This window comes from Clytia hemisphaerica, unplaced genomic scaffold (assembly GCF_902728285.1).
Source record: "Clytia hemisphaerica strain Z4C2 unplaced genomic scaffold, Clytia hemisphaerica genome assembly, whole genome shotgun sequence".
Classification (NCBI taxonomy): domain Eukaryota; kingdom Metazoa; phylum Cnidaria; class Hydrozoa; order Leptothecata; family Clytiidae; genus Clytia; species Clytia hemisphaerica.
The window spans coordinates 1,848,983-1,862,885 of record NW_027103770.1 but is presented as its reverse complement, the minus strand read 5'-3'; the positions used below and the strand labels follow the sequence as shown (position 1 = coordinate 1,862,885).

The 13,903-nt window shown below is 34.9% G+C and overlaps 1 protein-coding gene across 2 annotated transcripts in view; it reads left to right on the top strand.

Annotated features, from left to right (window-relative positions):
* The window catches only part of LOC136805928 (uncharacterized), a 67,838-nt gene that overhangs the window by 10,575 nt on the left and 43,360 nt on the right, over nt 1-13,903 (top strand). Inside the window, exons 2-3 of one of the 2 annotated variants that reach the window (XM_067062507.1) lie at nt 1,124-1,306; nt 6,513-6,565. In XM_067062507.1, coding sequence (XP_066918608.1) covers nt 1,280-1,306; nt 6,513-6,565 — 80 coding nt within the window. In that variant the 5' untranslated portion in view covers nt 1,124-1,279. The remainder of the gene's footprint in view (nt 1-1,123; nt 1,307-6,512; nt 6,566-13,903) is intronic. The other variant, XM_067062512.1, reaches the window with a different exon arrangement.

The window sequence follows — 13,903 nt, the reverse complement described above, 5'->3', positions numbered from 1 at the left end:
ATTATATTAGAATTCTCAGATTCTTCAATTGACTTATCGAGGCAAATTCTTTTATTCGCGTGAAGTTGTGTGAAGGATCAATAACACAAACAATTATACAGAGTGTCGGAGAAAAAATCGTTGTTGCGCAATCATAAAATTTCCCTTTATTGTAAGCAATCAATCGAGTATTTCAAATGATAGTAGAGTGTAACGATTAACCGGCATTCGACAAATTTCACTCGTAATTGGAAAAATAAACTTCAAAGAAATTAGAGGCCATGCTAGATAAGATAGACCCTATAATCTATAATCTCATCATTTTTTCTCCTGACACCCCAACCAATATAAAGTCAAGCTGATAGAATTATTTTATAAGAAACTTTATATTTGGTAATTATCTTTTCATTCCTTTTTCATATACGTCTCTCAGTCGTTTAAATAGTTGAGCCAAACTTTGCCTTAAATGGTAAGGATTGGATGTTTTGAATAATCAAGCTCATCACACATTTTTCTTTTACGCATTTTTTTATTAGAACATCTAAAATTTTTGAAGCCTTCTCGGATGTTCTTAATTTTTTTGAGTTTCAAGCCTAAAAATGTTCTTAACATGTTCTTATCTTCCCCATTTTTTATGTATTTTTGTCCATTTTCCTAAGGAATTGGCTGTTTTAGAGTTTTAGAGTGTTTTAGTGTTCTTAACTTGTTCTTAACATTTTTGCTATCGAAGCCATATGTTGTTATATAGTTTGTTCTTATAAAAAACGTGTATAAGAACTTTTGAAATTTTTGAAGCTTCGGTTCGGATGTTCTTAACTTTTAAGTTAAGTTATAAGCCTAAAAATGTTCTTAGCATGTTCTTATTTTCATTATTGTGTGTATATTTTTGTGCAATTTTTAAATAAATTGGATGTTTGAGAGTCTGCAAAGCCTTAAAATTTTCTTAACTTGTCCTTAAAACTTTGGCCATCGAAGCAGGGGGACCCGAGTATCAGACTCATTAAATACTCAGTAACACAGAAGCTGGGTAATTTCATAAATGTGACCAATTTTTAATAAATGTGACCAATTTTCATAATGTATTAATGTCAAGTACTAGGGTGCAAGTATCCCTCTAATGAATTTTTATGATTTCTTTTTCTAGAAATGTTGTTGTGTGACCATCAAAAAGACTACTAACATGTTTTCAGCCCACTGAAATGACGCCAGTGTTACCACCGTAATACGAGCAAGTTTCAGAATATGAAATTTCTTTTTGGGTTCCGCTTCCAACATATCACGTGGTTATAGCTCTACAAGAATGAAGAATGAACTAGTAATGAAGATGGTAAGCCAATTGAATTTTATGAAAATCATGCGGTGTTTTCAGTGAGTGTCAGTAGCATAGCCAGAGCTGAAGAACATTTACTTAGAAGAGCAGATTTAACGACACAGTAATTGAGTAATTATGTCTTTATGCCACGAATAAGTAAGTGCTTTTGTCGCTAAAATCTGCTCTCCTATGCAGATCGTTTTTCACCCCTGTCTACGATACTGAGTGTGATCGTATGCAGCGAATTACATCGATGTGGTGTACTAGGAAATGTCCCATTGCATTAGTCAGAAGGGGCAGAGCGGAAGGGAAATTTAAGCCCGGAAACATAAAGCTTATTAGTTAGGCTTTATGATAAAATGTGTTTTCTTCAAACAGAGAATGGTCCGTTGTCCTGTTGAAAATTACGAAATTAACATCAGGGGCACTACGATGCACTTGGTACTACGCTACCAATAACGTGAGATCTTTTGTACAAAGCAGTTGTACTGGCAAGATGGTCTATTATGAAATTATAAAGGCCCTCACCGAAGTCAGTATAATCACTTTTATCTGGTTCACATAAATGGAGACTATCATGTCCATATGCTTTCAGAGGTAGAGAATCAAAATATTCATATAAAAAACCAGATGGTTTGAATGATTTAAAAAGCTACGCGTTTTTTTGTTGTTTTTGTTTTATTATACGAAACAGGAACGTTGTTATAAGGAACTTGAGGCTGAAAATAGTCCAAAAAATAAGGAATTGTTAAGGAACTTTGAGGCTGAAATTCTCTGGAAAAATAAGGAACTCCAGGCTCGGAGCCAAGTTAAGGTTCCTTATAAAAAAAACGTGTAGTGAAATGAGTACGTGATCGAATCGCTCTCTCCAAAAAAAGTAAAAATTCGTAAAACAGGATTCTCTTTCAAAGTTTTGAATAAACGCCCCCCATCCCTTTAAAACGTTTTCTTTTTACTTGGTGGCTTAAGCACGTAGTTCGGGCCAGTTTGCCAACATTTTGATATTGAAGAAGGTGGGGTAGACAATCATGTTGGTTGGGTTAGAGAACTAAATGGTATACTTAAACTTTTTTGCGATGATTGTAAAATTTACAGGCAACGCAATTTTCATGATGTCCGATTTTGGATAAGATTTTTTTAGTATTTCCCAATTTCTCGGTGGAAAAAAGGGAAAATTCACGTATTCACACACAAAATAGCCCAGATTCACGCATTCACGCAATCAAAAAGTGGATTTTCACCTTCATGCAAGTTTTTTCAATTCACGCATTTACGCATTTTTTTTAATTTTCACGCATTCACGCAACCGAAAATACACATTCACGCATTCATGCAAACCGCTGGGGGGCCCTTCATGGTGTATCACTTACATTTAGTCTTAAAGGTTTCAAACGTTCTAAGATTAAAATTTTACTGATGTGAAAATACAATCAATCATATTTTTTCGTCTTCATTTTCCTTAATTTTCAAAATTCACTTGAATTTTTCTATTTGAAAATATTTCATTCTCAAATATCTTTTCAACGAGCACTAAAAACAAACTACTACTATTTTGAATTATAAAAAGGAAGTTCTTTTTTGTTTCCACTGCAGATTGTATTGAGAGAGACTTAAATTGACGCAAGCGATGAATGGATTAAAAATGTTTGTAATTCACGATTTTTTTTTTTTTTTTTTTTTTTTTTTTTTTTTTATCTATAGTATATGAAACACGAACAAATAGTACAAAACTAAGGGTTCCTAACCTCCCGCAAAAGGACCACCAGATCATACCGCCAGGAGGAAGGAACCCAAACTAAGCTAACAATAAATTAATAAATCAATTAATAAATGCATGGAAAAAAAAACTTACTACAGAGGATAAATACTAACAAAAAATAAAAAACAAAAACAAAAAGAGCTTGGAGAGCAGTTAGAGTAAAAGACTAAAATAACGGTCCCCCAAAACGGCTTGTATCACGGATAAATTTTATTGTTATACTCAATATATCGTGATTTTGGACAATGCTAAAATCGGGGTCGCCATAAAGAAGTATTCTACACAATGTTTTGGGATTAAATGGAAACAAGGTTATGTCAAGTTGAAGAAGGCTGTCAAACATCACTCTGTCATCAGTCTGTCATTAGAGTAATCAGAGCAATGCATCAAAAAATGCTGTGTTGTTTCTACTGAATTTTGTCGACAGTTGCAGAAGGGGTCAACTGTGTCTGCAAAATTATGCCTGAGCTTATGCTCACGAAGATGACTGAAACCAACCCTTAATCGGTTAAGGAGAACCACGCCCTTGTTTTCACTAGCTTTGAAAACTGAGTTAGCACTGGGTCTGAGAAATCGGAGAATTGCTTGCTTGAAAGACTTAATAGTGGGAAGATTTCGTATATGATCTCCGAGGTTATTCCATTCATTTATGCAAAAAGGAAAGAAAGAGGCACGATAACGCTCGGTTCTACAGAAAGGTGCTTCGAGTGGTGGTTTTATCCTTCGCCCTGCATTGCGTTCTTCCTCTCCTCTCTGGGGAGGAAGAATATTCGTAAGATAAGCAGGAGCAAAGCCATTGATTATTTTATAAAAAAATACGAGTCTTCTAATTAACCGTCTGTCTGCCAGGCTTTCAAAGCCTAGCTCAAGGTATATTTTTTCTCTGGATGTTCCTCTGAAGCATCCAGTAATTGCAAGACAGGCATCATATTGAACAGACTCGAGTTTTTCGGAAAATGTAGAATTACCAGGACGATCATATACGATATCTCCATAATCTAGGTGTGGTCTAACATAGGTTTTGTATATAGTGACAAGAGATTCCCTGGGTAGAAACTTACGAAGTCTGCGAATAAGACCAATACCTTGATTAGCTTTTTTTATTTTTTCATCAAGGTGACGGTCAAAGGCCAGCTTTTGATCAAGTATGAGACCAAGATGTTTTTGATGATCCTGAATTGCAATGGCTGCATTATTGAAAATAATTTCTGGGGGGTCAGCTGGATTTAACCTCCGGGTAAAGTACACCTCAACTGCCTGTTTAGAAGGATCAGGGTTGAAGGACATTTTCCATTGATGAGCCCACTCACTTATCTTCTGCATGTCACTGTTCAGTTCTTGAGAACAGCGAATATGGTCTAGGATAAGCGAAAACAAGGATGAGTCATCAGCAAAAATTTTGATCATGGAAATGATTCCTTCAGGGAGGTCATTAATGTAAATCAAAAAAAAGAGGGGTCCGAGAATAGATCCCTGAGGTACACCTGCCAAGACTTCCGTCCAATCAGAAGCTTGACCATCAAGAACAACCCGCTGCCGTCTCCCGTGTAGAAAATTCTGGATTAATAAAAGAAGGGAGCCAGAAACACCATATGACTTAAGTTTGAAAATTAAACCATCGTGCCAAACTCTGTCAAAAGCTTTGGAAATATCAAGGAACACTCCACGAGTATCTAGGGGTGGATCAACATCAAAACCATTCAGGATGTTGTGTGTTATGGATAACAGCTGAGACACACAAGAGTCACCCTTGCGGAAACCAGACTGGGAATTTGTGAAAAGATTGTTGTTTTCGAAATAGGTGTAGACGGAGTCAAAGATGCATTTTTCAAAGATTTTTCCAAAAATAGGCAGAAGAGACACTGGTCTATAATTTTTTACCACGCTCTTGTCCCCTTTGTTTTTGTACACAGGAACAACATTTGCTCTTTTCCAGTTTGATGGAAAAATGCAAAAATCTAAAGAATATTGATAGATCTTCATAAGAGGTTTAACCAAGGATTCATCACAGATTTTAATCATCTGTATGGAGATGTCATCCCAACCATGCGCTTTGTTAGTCGTAAGTGCGCGAATGAGGGCTAAGATTTTGGCTTCATCAAGAGCGATATTGTTTATTCTAAAATTAGTTACATATTTTTGTTGCGGTAAAACACTATCAGTGTCTATGAGAGAGCACTGATTAGCAAAGAACTGATTAAATATATTTGTTTTTGTAGCGACGTCAGCAATAAGATTATTGCTGGAATCTCGAACAGGTGGAATCCTTGGCGACTTCCTCCTATGAAGAAATTGATTAAGAATAGACCAGTATTTCTTTGAACCTAAGTTTGGGTCATTAAGGTTATTTGCTAAGCGGGAAAAATAAGAATCTTTAGCATCCCTGACAGCCCTTCTACACCTAGATTGATGTTCTTGAAGGTTTTTGAGGTCTTCTCTCCTCCTCCCATTTTTTACATACCGCTCATAAACTTTCGATTTTACAAGTAGGGCTCTCTTTATCTCAGCCTTCATCCATACCGCATCCTTATTCCTGATCGTTATGACTTTATTTGGCACGAAGTTTGACATAATATTGATGATGGTTTCAGTCAAGAGGGAGACCCGGCCATCCATATCAGTACCCTCAAAACACATATCCCAGTCAACCATATCTACCGCCCACGATTATTTTATCAGGATGATTAATTTCCAGTGGCTTAACTTGACCTAGCCAGTTTTTTAATCTTTGCGTTGTAATACTGTATTTCATCCATATTCAGAGTAAAATTACTACACGAGTAAACTCTACATAGCTTTTATGAGAGCAAAGCACGGAAAAATGATTGACATCTGAGTCAGCAGAAAGAAATATTTGTTAAAGAAAGTTCAACTTTATGTATTTTATTGATGAATGAATGACATGTAAATTCAAAGTAGTCCAGATAAATGCTAATGATTCAGTATAAATCAGAAAGATTTTCAGGAGAAATTTTTTCATGTGCAGGTTTTGGCCCATCCTTATTGATTAAAAGGTTACGTCATTTATAATTGTTCCTCAGAGTCAGGATGGCAGGTGTCAACTCTCCCTGTAAATTTATTTTAGAGAATTTAACGTATCTTAAGAAATCGTTATATCAGGTTTTGACACATCCTTTTATTAAACAATGACGTCATTAAAAATCATGTTTCAGAATCATGGAATGAGTTGACAGGCAGTTACTTGTTTCAAAAATCACAAGACATTTTGTTCCTTTCAGTTGCTGTAAACTAGATGTGTTTATTTCTTATTTACTTTCGATGTTTACTTTAAAACATAGAAAGACTAATACACCACAGAAACTTATGTAAAATAATATTTTTTTCGACCTAAAAATACGTAGGCAGTGTTATGCTGAAAGCGTTAAGCCGATTTGAACATCGATGATTTGAACATTAATTTCATAAAGAGGATATTATTATTTTTTTGAATTTTTTTGGTAGAAATATTACTGTGGTTTGACGAATATGGAGGAGCCCAAGGATATCAAACTAAGGTAATTGTTGTCTCATTCTTATTTCTTTGGTCTTATTAGGGTAGGGGTCTTTCTTTGTTTTTGGTAGACTGGCGAATGAAAAATTAACTCTGGCGATTTTTAGATTATAGGCTGGTGAATTCTTAGCAAGTGCAGTGTATGGATTAGCTTAAATATGTACTTGAGTCGGCGAACCGAATTTTTCGAACGGCGAATTGTAATTTTTTTCATGCCTTGGACCGGCGAAATTTGCCGTTCTTCGGGCTTAAAGAAGACCTCTGAAGGGACAACAAATATTTGAGTGTAAGAGCTACAGGCTCGAAAAAGAGTTAACCCATTAAAGGCCATCACTTTGTCACTTCAAATTTTGAAATATCCTTATAGGACCGAAAAAAATTAGTGAACTCATATTATGGGGCCTCCCAGCGTTTGCGTGAATTCGTGAAAATTAAAAAAGAAAAAAGCTTGCGTGCTTGCGTGAATTGAAGCTCCGCTGAGGGGGGGGGGGGTGTTCTCTACTACGCCAGCACTTTATAGGAATTCGAAAGTGTACTGTAGGGTTGGCTTCTGAAGATATTTTGCATCATTTCTACATCATGTTTTTGAGTGGTTTTATAAGCTAAATAATGTTTTTAAATCCAAAGTGCTTCTTAAGTGCTTCCCGTTATGTGGTTTTCGCTTCCCGGAAGTTTTTTCAGTAAGAGGTTTTGTTTTTAAATAAGAGTGATATCGTTTGCTTACTTATCATTTTAATATACTGTATATTATACAACTAATGAATTGACACATATGTGGAGCAAGATTCGTATGAATCCGGGGGGGGGGGGTACTAGGGCAAGATGGGTTACGGAGATGCTCCGCTGGTCAGGGTACCTTTTTTAACCTCCACGAGCCCCAGGTAGGGTCGCCAAAACACCAAAATAGAAAAATCAGTCCCTCGTAGGGTGCCTATTTTTGAAAATTTGGGGAAAAAGTAGACAATTTGAGAAAATTTTGGAATTTCAGTCCCATTCAGGGTCACTTTTTTCGCAAATTTCGAGTCCCACGTAGGGTCCATTTTTTCGAACCTCAGCGGAGCACCCCCGTCGGTCGACAAGGGTAGTACCCCCCCGGGCGTATGAAAGAGGAAAAGAAAAACATTTTTTTCCTGACATCAGCATGATATAACAATAGGTAGACACTATCCTGATATGAAATACCATGAAACGGGAACACTTACTTAAAAATAAAACTTGCTTACTCATCAATTTTAATTTACAAGCTTTTTAACATTGGATAGACACGGATGTGAGGCAAGATTGGTCAGAAAGAGGAAAAGAAAAACAATTTTTTGCTTATATCATCATCATATAACAATAGGCATACACTGTCCTGATATGAGATATGTGTCTGATATGAAACAGAAACACTTATGTAAAAAGAAAACCTTTAATATGGTTAGCGAGTGGGAGCTTATTACACCTATACTTTTTTCTACGCTTTAATGTCTATTCCACTTTGCGACTTTTTGGAACCATGGGTTTCCTAAGTTTTCATGTTGCAAACATTCGATTTTTGACGTTGGTTTAAACCTTCGAAGTTCTTGTAGTAATAAAAAATGTGTCAGAAGACTTGAAATACCCTATTCTTTCTGAAAATGATCAAAGGATCAAAGTCTACCTTACCAAGTTTCGCTTCCTTGATGAGGTACTCGTTAATGAGAGCTTTGCTTTTAAATTTAGAATCTAATCTATTCGAATTACAGAGAGGTCCCACTTATAGAGATTAGTTTTATAGGGCTTTTCCATCAAGGGGACTGTAAATCGACTCAGCCTTTCGTAGTACAGCCCCACCCCGGGGCTGTGAGACAGGGGTGTCGAAGTGGACGGTTTTGAAATAGGAATTATAACTTCCGGATATTTTTCTCAATCAATGTGCAACAGTTTTCGAAAAATATGAAAGAAAGTGTTCAGCTTTTATATTTGCATCTCGAGAAGTAAATCTTTGACATTGGGATCAAGTTTAACATGGCACAAAAAGGCATTACTTTTTCTTTAATCTCATGTTGTGGTCCCTAAAGTCTTAAAGGGTATGAAGGGTTATTGAGCGAATTTTCCCACCGGCTCAAAGGGTTCAATGCTGCATCGTCACATTTTATTACAAGATGTATGGGAAATATTGTTTTGATTGAAAAAGCAGAATGTCCACGGAAGTTTTACGTCAACTTCAACCTTGAGTTACCCTTTTGAACTTGAAAATCCATCTGCTAATGTTACTTTCTCACGATTTCTTTTAATACCAATATGTTTAATTTCTATTACATTACATTAAAAGTAGTAAGATTTTTTCCCTTCTGTCATTTTGATACACGCTTCTTTTTTTTATAAGAATACACTTTATAAGAATGTCCATGATGAAAATGGCCAAAAAAATTAAGAATATGGTAAGAATATTGCCATCATGGAATTTAGCAACTGAACCTAAGAATGCCATTTTTAATGCATTTTAACCTGTAGATTACCAATGTCGATCTTAACCTAAGAATACCGTAAGAATATTATTCGATGATTTTCTTCAAAAAGTTAAGAATATCTATGATGAAATGAAAAAACACCATTCTTATAAAAAAAAGCGTGTATGTTTTTATATCTCAATATCTGATTTCATTGAATATTTCGATTTTGGAGGGGTTCGGTAGCTTCTAGGCTATATTGCGAGCCTTGAAGCAAATTTGAGCTTGAAATTGAGTCTCAGAGCTAAAACTCTACTTTCCAATTGTAGTTTAACGCACTTAAAAATCATTTTTGTTGTTTAAAATTCCGCAGGGAAATCCCCTTTGTCTCAAATATTTCGTCCATGATTATAGCTGTTTTCAGTTTTACTAAGTTGTGTAATAACCATAATGTAAGCGAACGTTCCATTTTTCGTAATGAATCGTCTCACACAAATTCAAACATACATGATTTTTTTTTATTTATTTTTTTATTTATTCTTTATTTAAAGTTGGGTAAAAACCTGCTAGAAAATACAAAAGTAAATTCTAATTAAGTCCAACTGTCGTAAAAATATTATATAAAAGCTATTAAAATAAAATCCTAAGAAAAAGAAAACGAAAAACTATTTACAATTTTTGCATGTGCATTTGGAAAGTATATCGCTTTCGTTTAGAGCTTTAAGAAAAGTGTTAATGTCATCGTTTGATTTAACGGAAGATGGTAGTTTATTCCAAGAAGATACAGCTCTAAAGTCAAACGTATTGACTCCAAAAGCACTGTTATATTTTTTATATGATGGCAAGATTAGAGTATGACCGGAACGAAGTGTATAACGAGATTGCAAGGTTGTGAATATACCATGCATAATACGCGGCCCAAGGCCATGCGTAGATTTAAAAACTTCAGTTATGAGGAGTTTAAGATTTCGTGCATGAATATCTACAGAGTTGCAATCAGTTAATAAGGTACCATAGTTCGAGATTGATTTATTTTTCAGAGCACAAAGTGCTCTGTGATGGCATTTCTCAATCAGGCTATTTCCCCCCTTTCCACAGAACATCCAAACAAGTGGGCAATAATTAAAGGGTGAAAGAATATAAGAGTTAACGAGAAGTTTTGCTTTGTCTTCCGATAAGAAATTTCTTACCCTTCTTAATGCCCGGAGTTTTTGGTTTGATTTTTTACATAACTCGGTGATATGAGGAATGAATGACAGTCTGCTGTCAATTTTTATGCCCAAAAGCTTAACAACATCAAGACTTTTGATGTTATTTTTTTCTATCGGAAGAGAAAGATTTGTGTTGAAGGTGCCGGGATATATAAGTTGAAATTTTGAGGGGTTTGCAACCATTGAGTTATGCTTAAACCAATCAAGAACTATGCGTAGTTGACGCAAAAGTTTTAGATTGACATCGTCTATGCTGGGACCAGACGATGATAAAGTATTATCATCTGCAAAATTTGATATCTCTTTTATAATATAAAATAAGTCATTAATAAAAATATTAAACAACAAAGGACCTAGAATAGAGCCTTGAGGTACCCCAAGTAAGATATCAAGCCATGAGCTTAGATGTGACCCTACACGAACTCTATGCTTTCGATTGCTGAGATAACTGTGCATTAGTCTAACAGCACTCTCACTGAGTCCGTAAGCAGAGAGTTTTGCAAGAAGTAGATTATGAGGCAAGCAATCAAAGGCTTTCGACAAGTCAATCAAGACCGCTCCCACTTTTAAATTGTTTGCTATAGCACTTTGCCATTGTCTGATCATATTTAAAATGGCATGTTGAGTGCTATGGCCTTTTCTGAAACCACAAAGAAGTTTAGAAAATTGAGGCTCGAAATGAACGTTGAGTTGATTTACAATCAAGCGTTCAAATATTTTTGATACAACTGGGAGTAAACTTATCGGTCTATAATTGGCTTTATCCGTCAAACAGCCTTTTTTTAAACTAGGAATAATGTCAGCAAGCTTAAGTCGATCAGGAAAAGTTCCAGATTCCACGCAATTGTTAAAGCACGTGGTCAAAAATGGTACACAGGTATTTGCAGCAATCTTAAGCATACGAGTCGGTATTGTCCCGCTTACAGATTTAGAATTGTTTAAGCTCAAAATGACCTTGAGAACTTCAGTCTCTTCAACCTTGGTGAAATCAAAAATTTGGTCTGAATTTCGGTTTCGATTTATTTCTTTAATACTTGGATGATTTTGAAAAGTTAACTCAGAAGTATATCATCCGAATTCAGGGATGTAGATTGATTTGACCAAGATGGAATTTCAAGAGTTTCAGTGATCCTATTAAAATAAGTGTTAAAAATATTGGCAACATGTTCATCTGATGTATGTAAAACATCATTTTCTAGCAGTTGAATCTTTCCTTCAGCTTTGCAGTTTTTATCTGAAAATTTAGTTTTTATGGCATCCCAAAAATGTTTGGAATTTTGATTGTTTTTGCTGAAGAAAAGTTTCTTTGCTTTTTTGTTTAATTGAACAACCAAATTTCTCTGGCGATTGTAGATAGCTTTATCCTCAGGCTGTTTAGATTTTATAGCCACCGCTTTGAGATGGGACCTTATCATGATAGCCTTCCTGAAGTCTTTTGTGACATGAGGTTTGTTATTTGCCCTGAGAAATTTGGTTTTCAGTGGAGCATGCCTGTTTACAATATTATTAAAGACATTTTCAAACTGATCGTAATTTTCAAAAATGTTACTGGAAATGCAATGTTCTAGTTCATATAAAAAATTATTTTTATTAAAATTTTTATAATCTCTATATTTGATAATTTTCGGAGATAATTTCGTGTACTTGGTCTTAAGCACTGCATAAATTAGCCGATGGAAATCACTAAGCCCCGTTTCTACCGTGCCTGAATTTTTAGAAAGATTTTTAGAATTTGTTAGGATTAGATCTATACACGTTCCTTTTTCAGATTTAAAACAGGTTTTTGTTTTGATGACATTCGACATGTCATTCAGTTCAAGGAAACGTGCCATTTTAGGATCGGTAGGTTCGAGGTTAAAATCTCCAATGACTATGATGTTATTATAGTCTACTTCATAGAAGTGTATAGCGTTAGACAAAGTATCAAAAAATAAATCAATATTAATTCTATCGGGTCTGTAAATATTAAATACTAGCAGTTTATCCTTCCTAAGCCTAAGTTCTACTGGGAGAATATGTAAAGCAGGGTCTAAATTGAATTTAGTCAAGTGACGTGTAGGAATGTCACTTTTCACATAAGTCAGAAGTCCCCCACTGTTCGATGTACAGTCTAGACGAAAAGGGGGGAAATGATAGCCCTGTATTTTAAAATCAGCGCAAGGAAAAGATTCATTGAGTTTCGATTCTGCTATAGTAATAATATCAAATGTTTTGTCAATGAACGTTCGAAGATCAGAGATTTTGTTTCTAATAGAATTAATGTTCAAATATGAAATTATAATATTACTCGGATTTCTAGTTTTCAAATTTTGTACAGATTTCAAACCATTTACATCAAATCCATGAACAGGAGGTTCAAAATTTCCAACACTAGCATTTCCATTCCGGTCAACCTCTAATTCTCAACAATATTCAGCCACAAAGGTTTTCAAATTTTGTGCAAACTGCGAAATTCCAGTTCCATTCAAATGAAGTTTCTTTTTCGACAGCATTTTACGGGAGATGTTTTCATGGCCAATTAAGTATAAATTATATTTCTCAGCAAAGCTTTCTAAAATATCATTCACATTTTTAACTTTTTTTGACATCCCCGGTTCATCGTCACGATTTACAACTTTGGAAATTATGAGCTCAGTCTCTGGACTTAGCTCATTGATCAATCTTCGAATCTTTTCCAAATTTGCTTCTGTATCGCATCCAGAAGTAATATCATTTGTTCCCACGTGTAAAATAAGATAATTTGGTTGCTTTTTTATCAAAACGGGCCGAAGGTAGCTAATCATATCTTGCGAGTCTGCACCAGGAAAGTTTCTCACGATGGACTTGTTTTTTTTGTTGGAGATACCATTTCCTTCTATGTTGTTTAAGAGACTATCACCACAAATAATAATTTGCTTACGCGTCGATTTTTTAGCATTTTCCTCCTGATGTAGAGCGTTTTCTGATCTTAAATTCTCTGAGATGTGCGACTTTTGTGACGATTGTGTGAATAAGTCCATTTTTGGTTTTCTTAATAAGATGCCACCAACAATACTGTTTTCATTTTGAATGTTTTGATTTTCAACATGATGTGTCATTTTGTGAGTCGATTCAGAAATATTAATCGCTTTTTTTGATAAAAAAAGATTGTGATTTCTAGATCGTACTTGAGATAATTGATCTTTTCCTTTCATGTTTTTAAAAGGGTCATTTTGAGTTGATAGAAGACTTTTGTCAAAAGGAATATCATTAATTACTTCATTAATTGTTTTCATGTTTTCAGATGTTTCAGAAAAATCAACAGAATCCCTTGTCAAAATCTTTGTTGTTGAGAGTTGTTTTGATAGAACAAAATTTTGCTCAAGTGCCATTTTCAAATTTTCTTGTGCCGTTTTTAGCTCCTCCCTTAGTAATTTAATCACAACATCTTTGACTTCAAAAGTAGACTGGTATTTTTCAATTTTATTATCGAGCATTCCCAAAGAGTCTGTCACGTACTTCTTAAAGTCCATAAAGTCTGTGAGAGTGTTTTCGATACTTTGACTATTTTCTAAAGTCTCAAAAGCTGGAACATCAGCAGACAACATTGAAAAAGTTTTTTTACCACTCCTTGTGATTTGTTTGATGCAACCTATCTGCATTAATCTGTCAACAGCCATTTCAAAAGACAAGTCGTTCATGCCAAACTTTTTGAAACATTCTGATTTTAAGGTTTCCACATCACAAGCCAATCTTTTA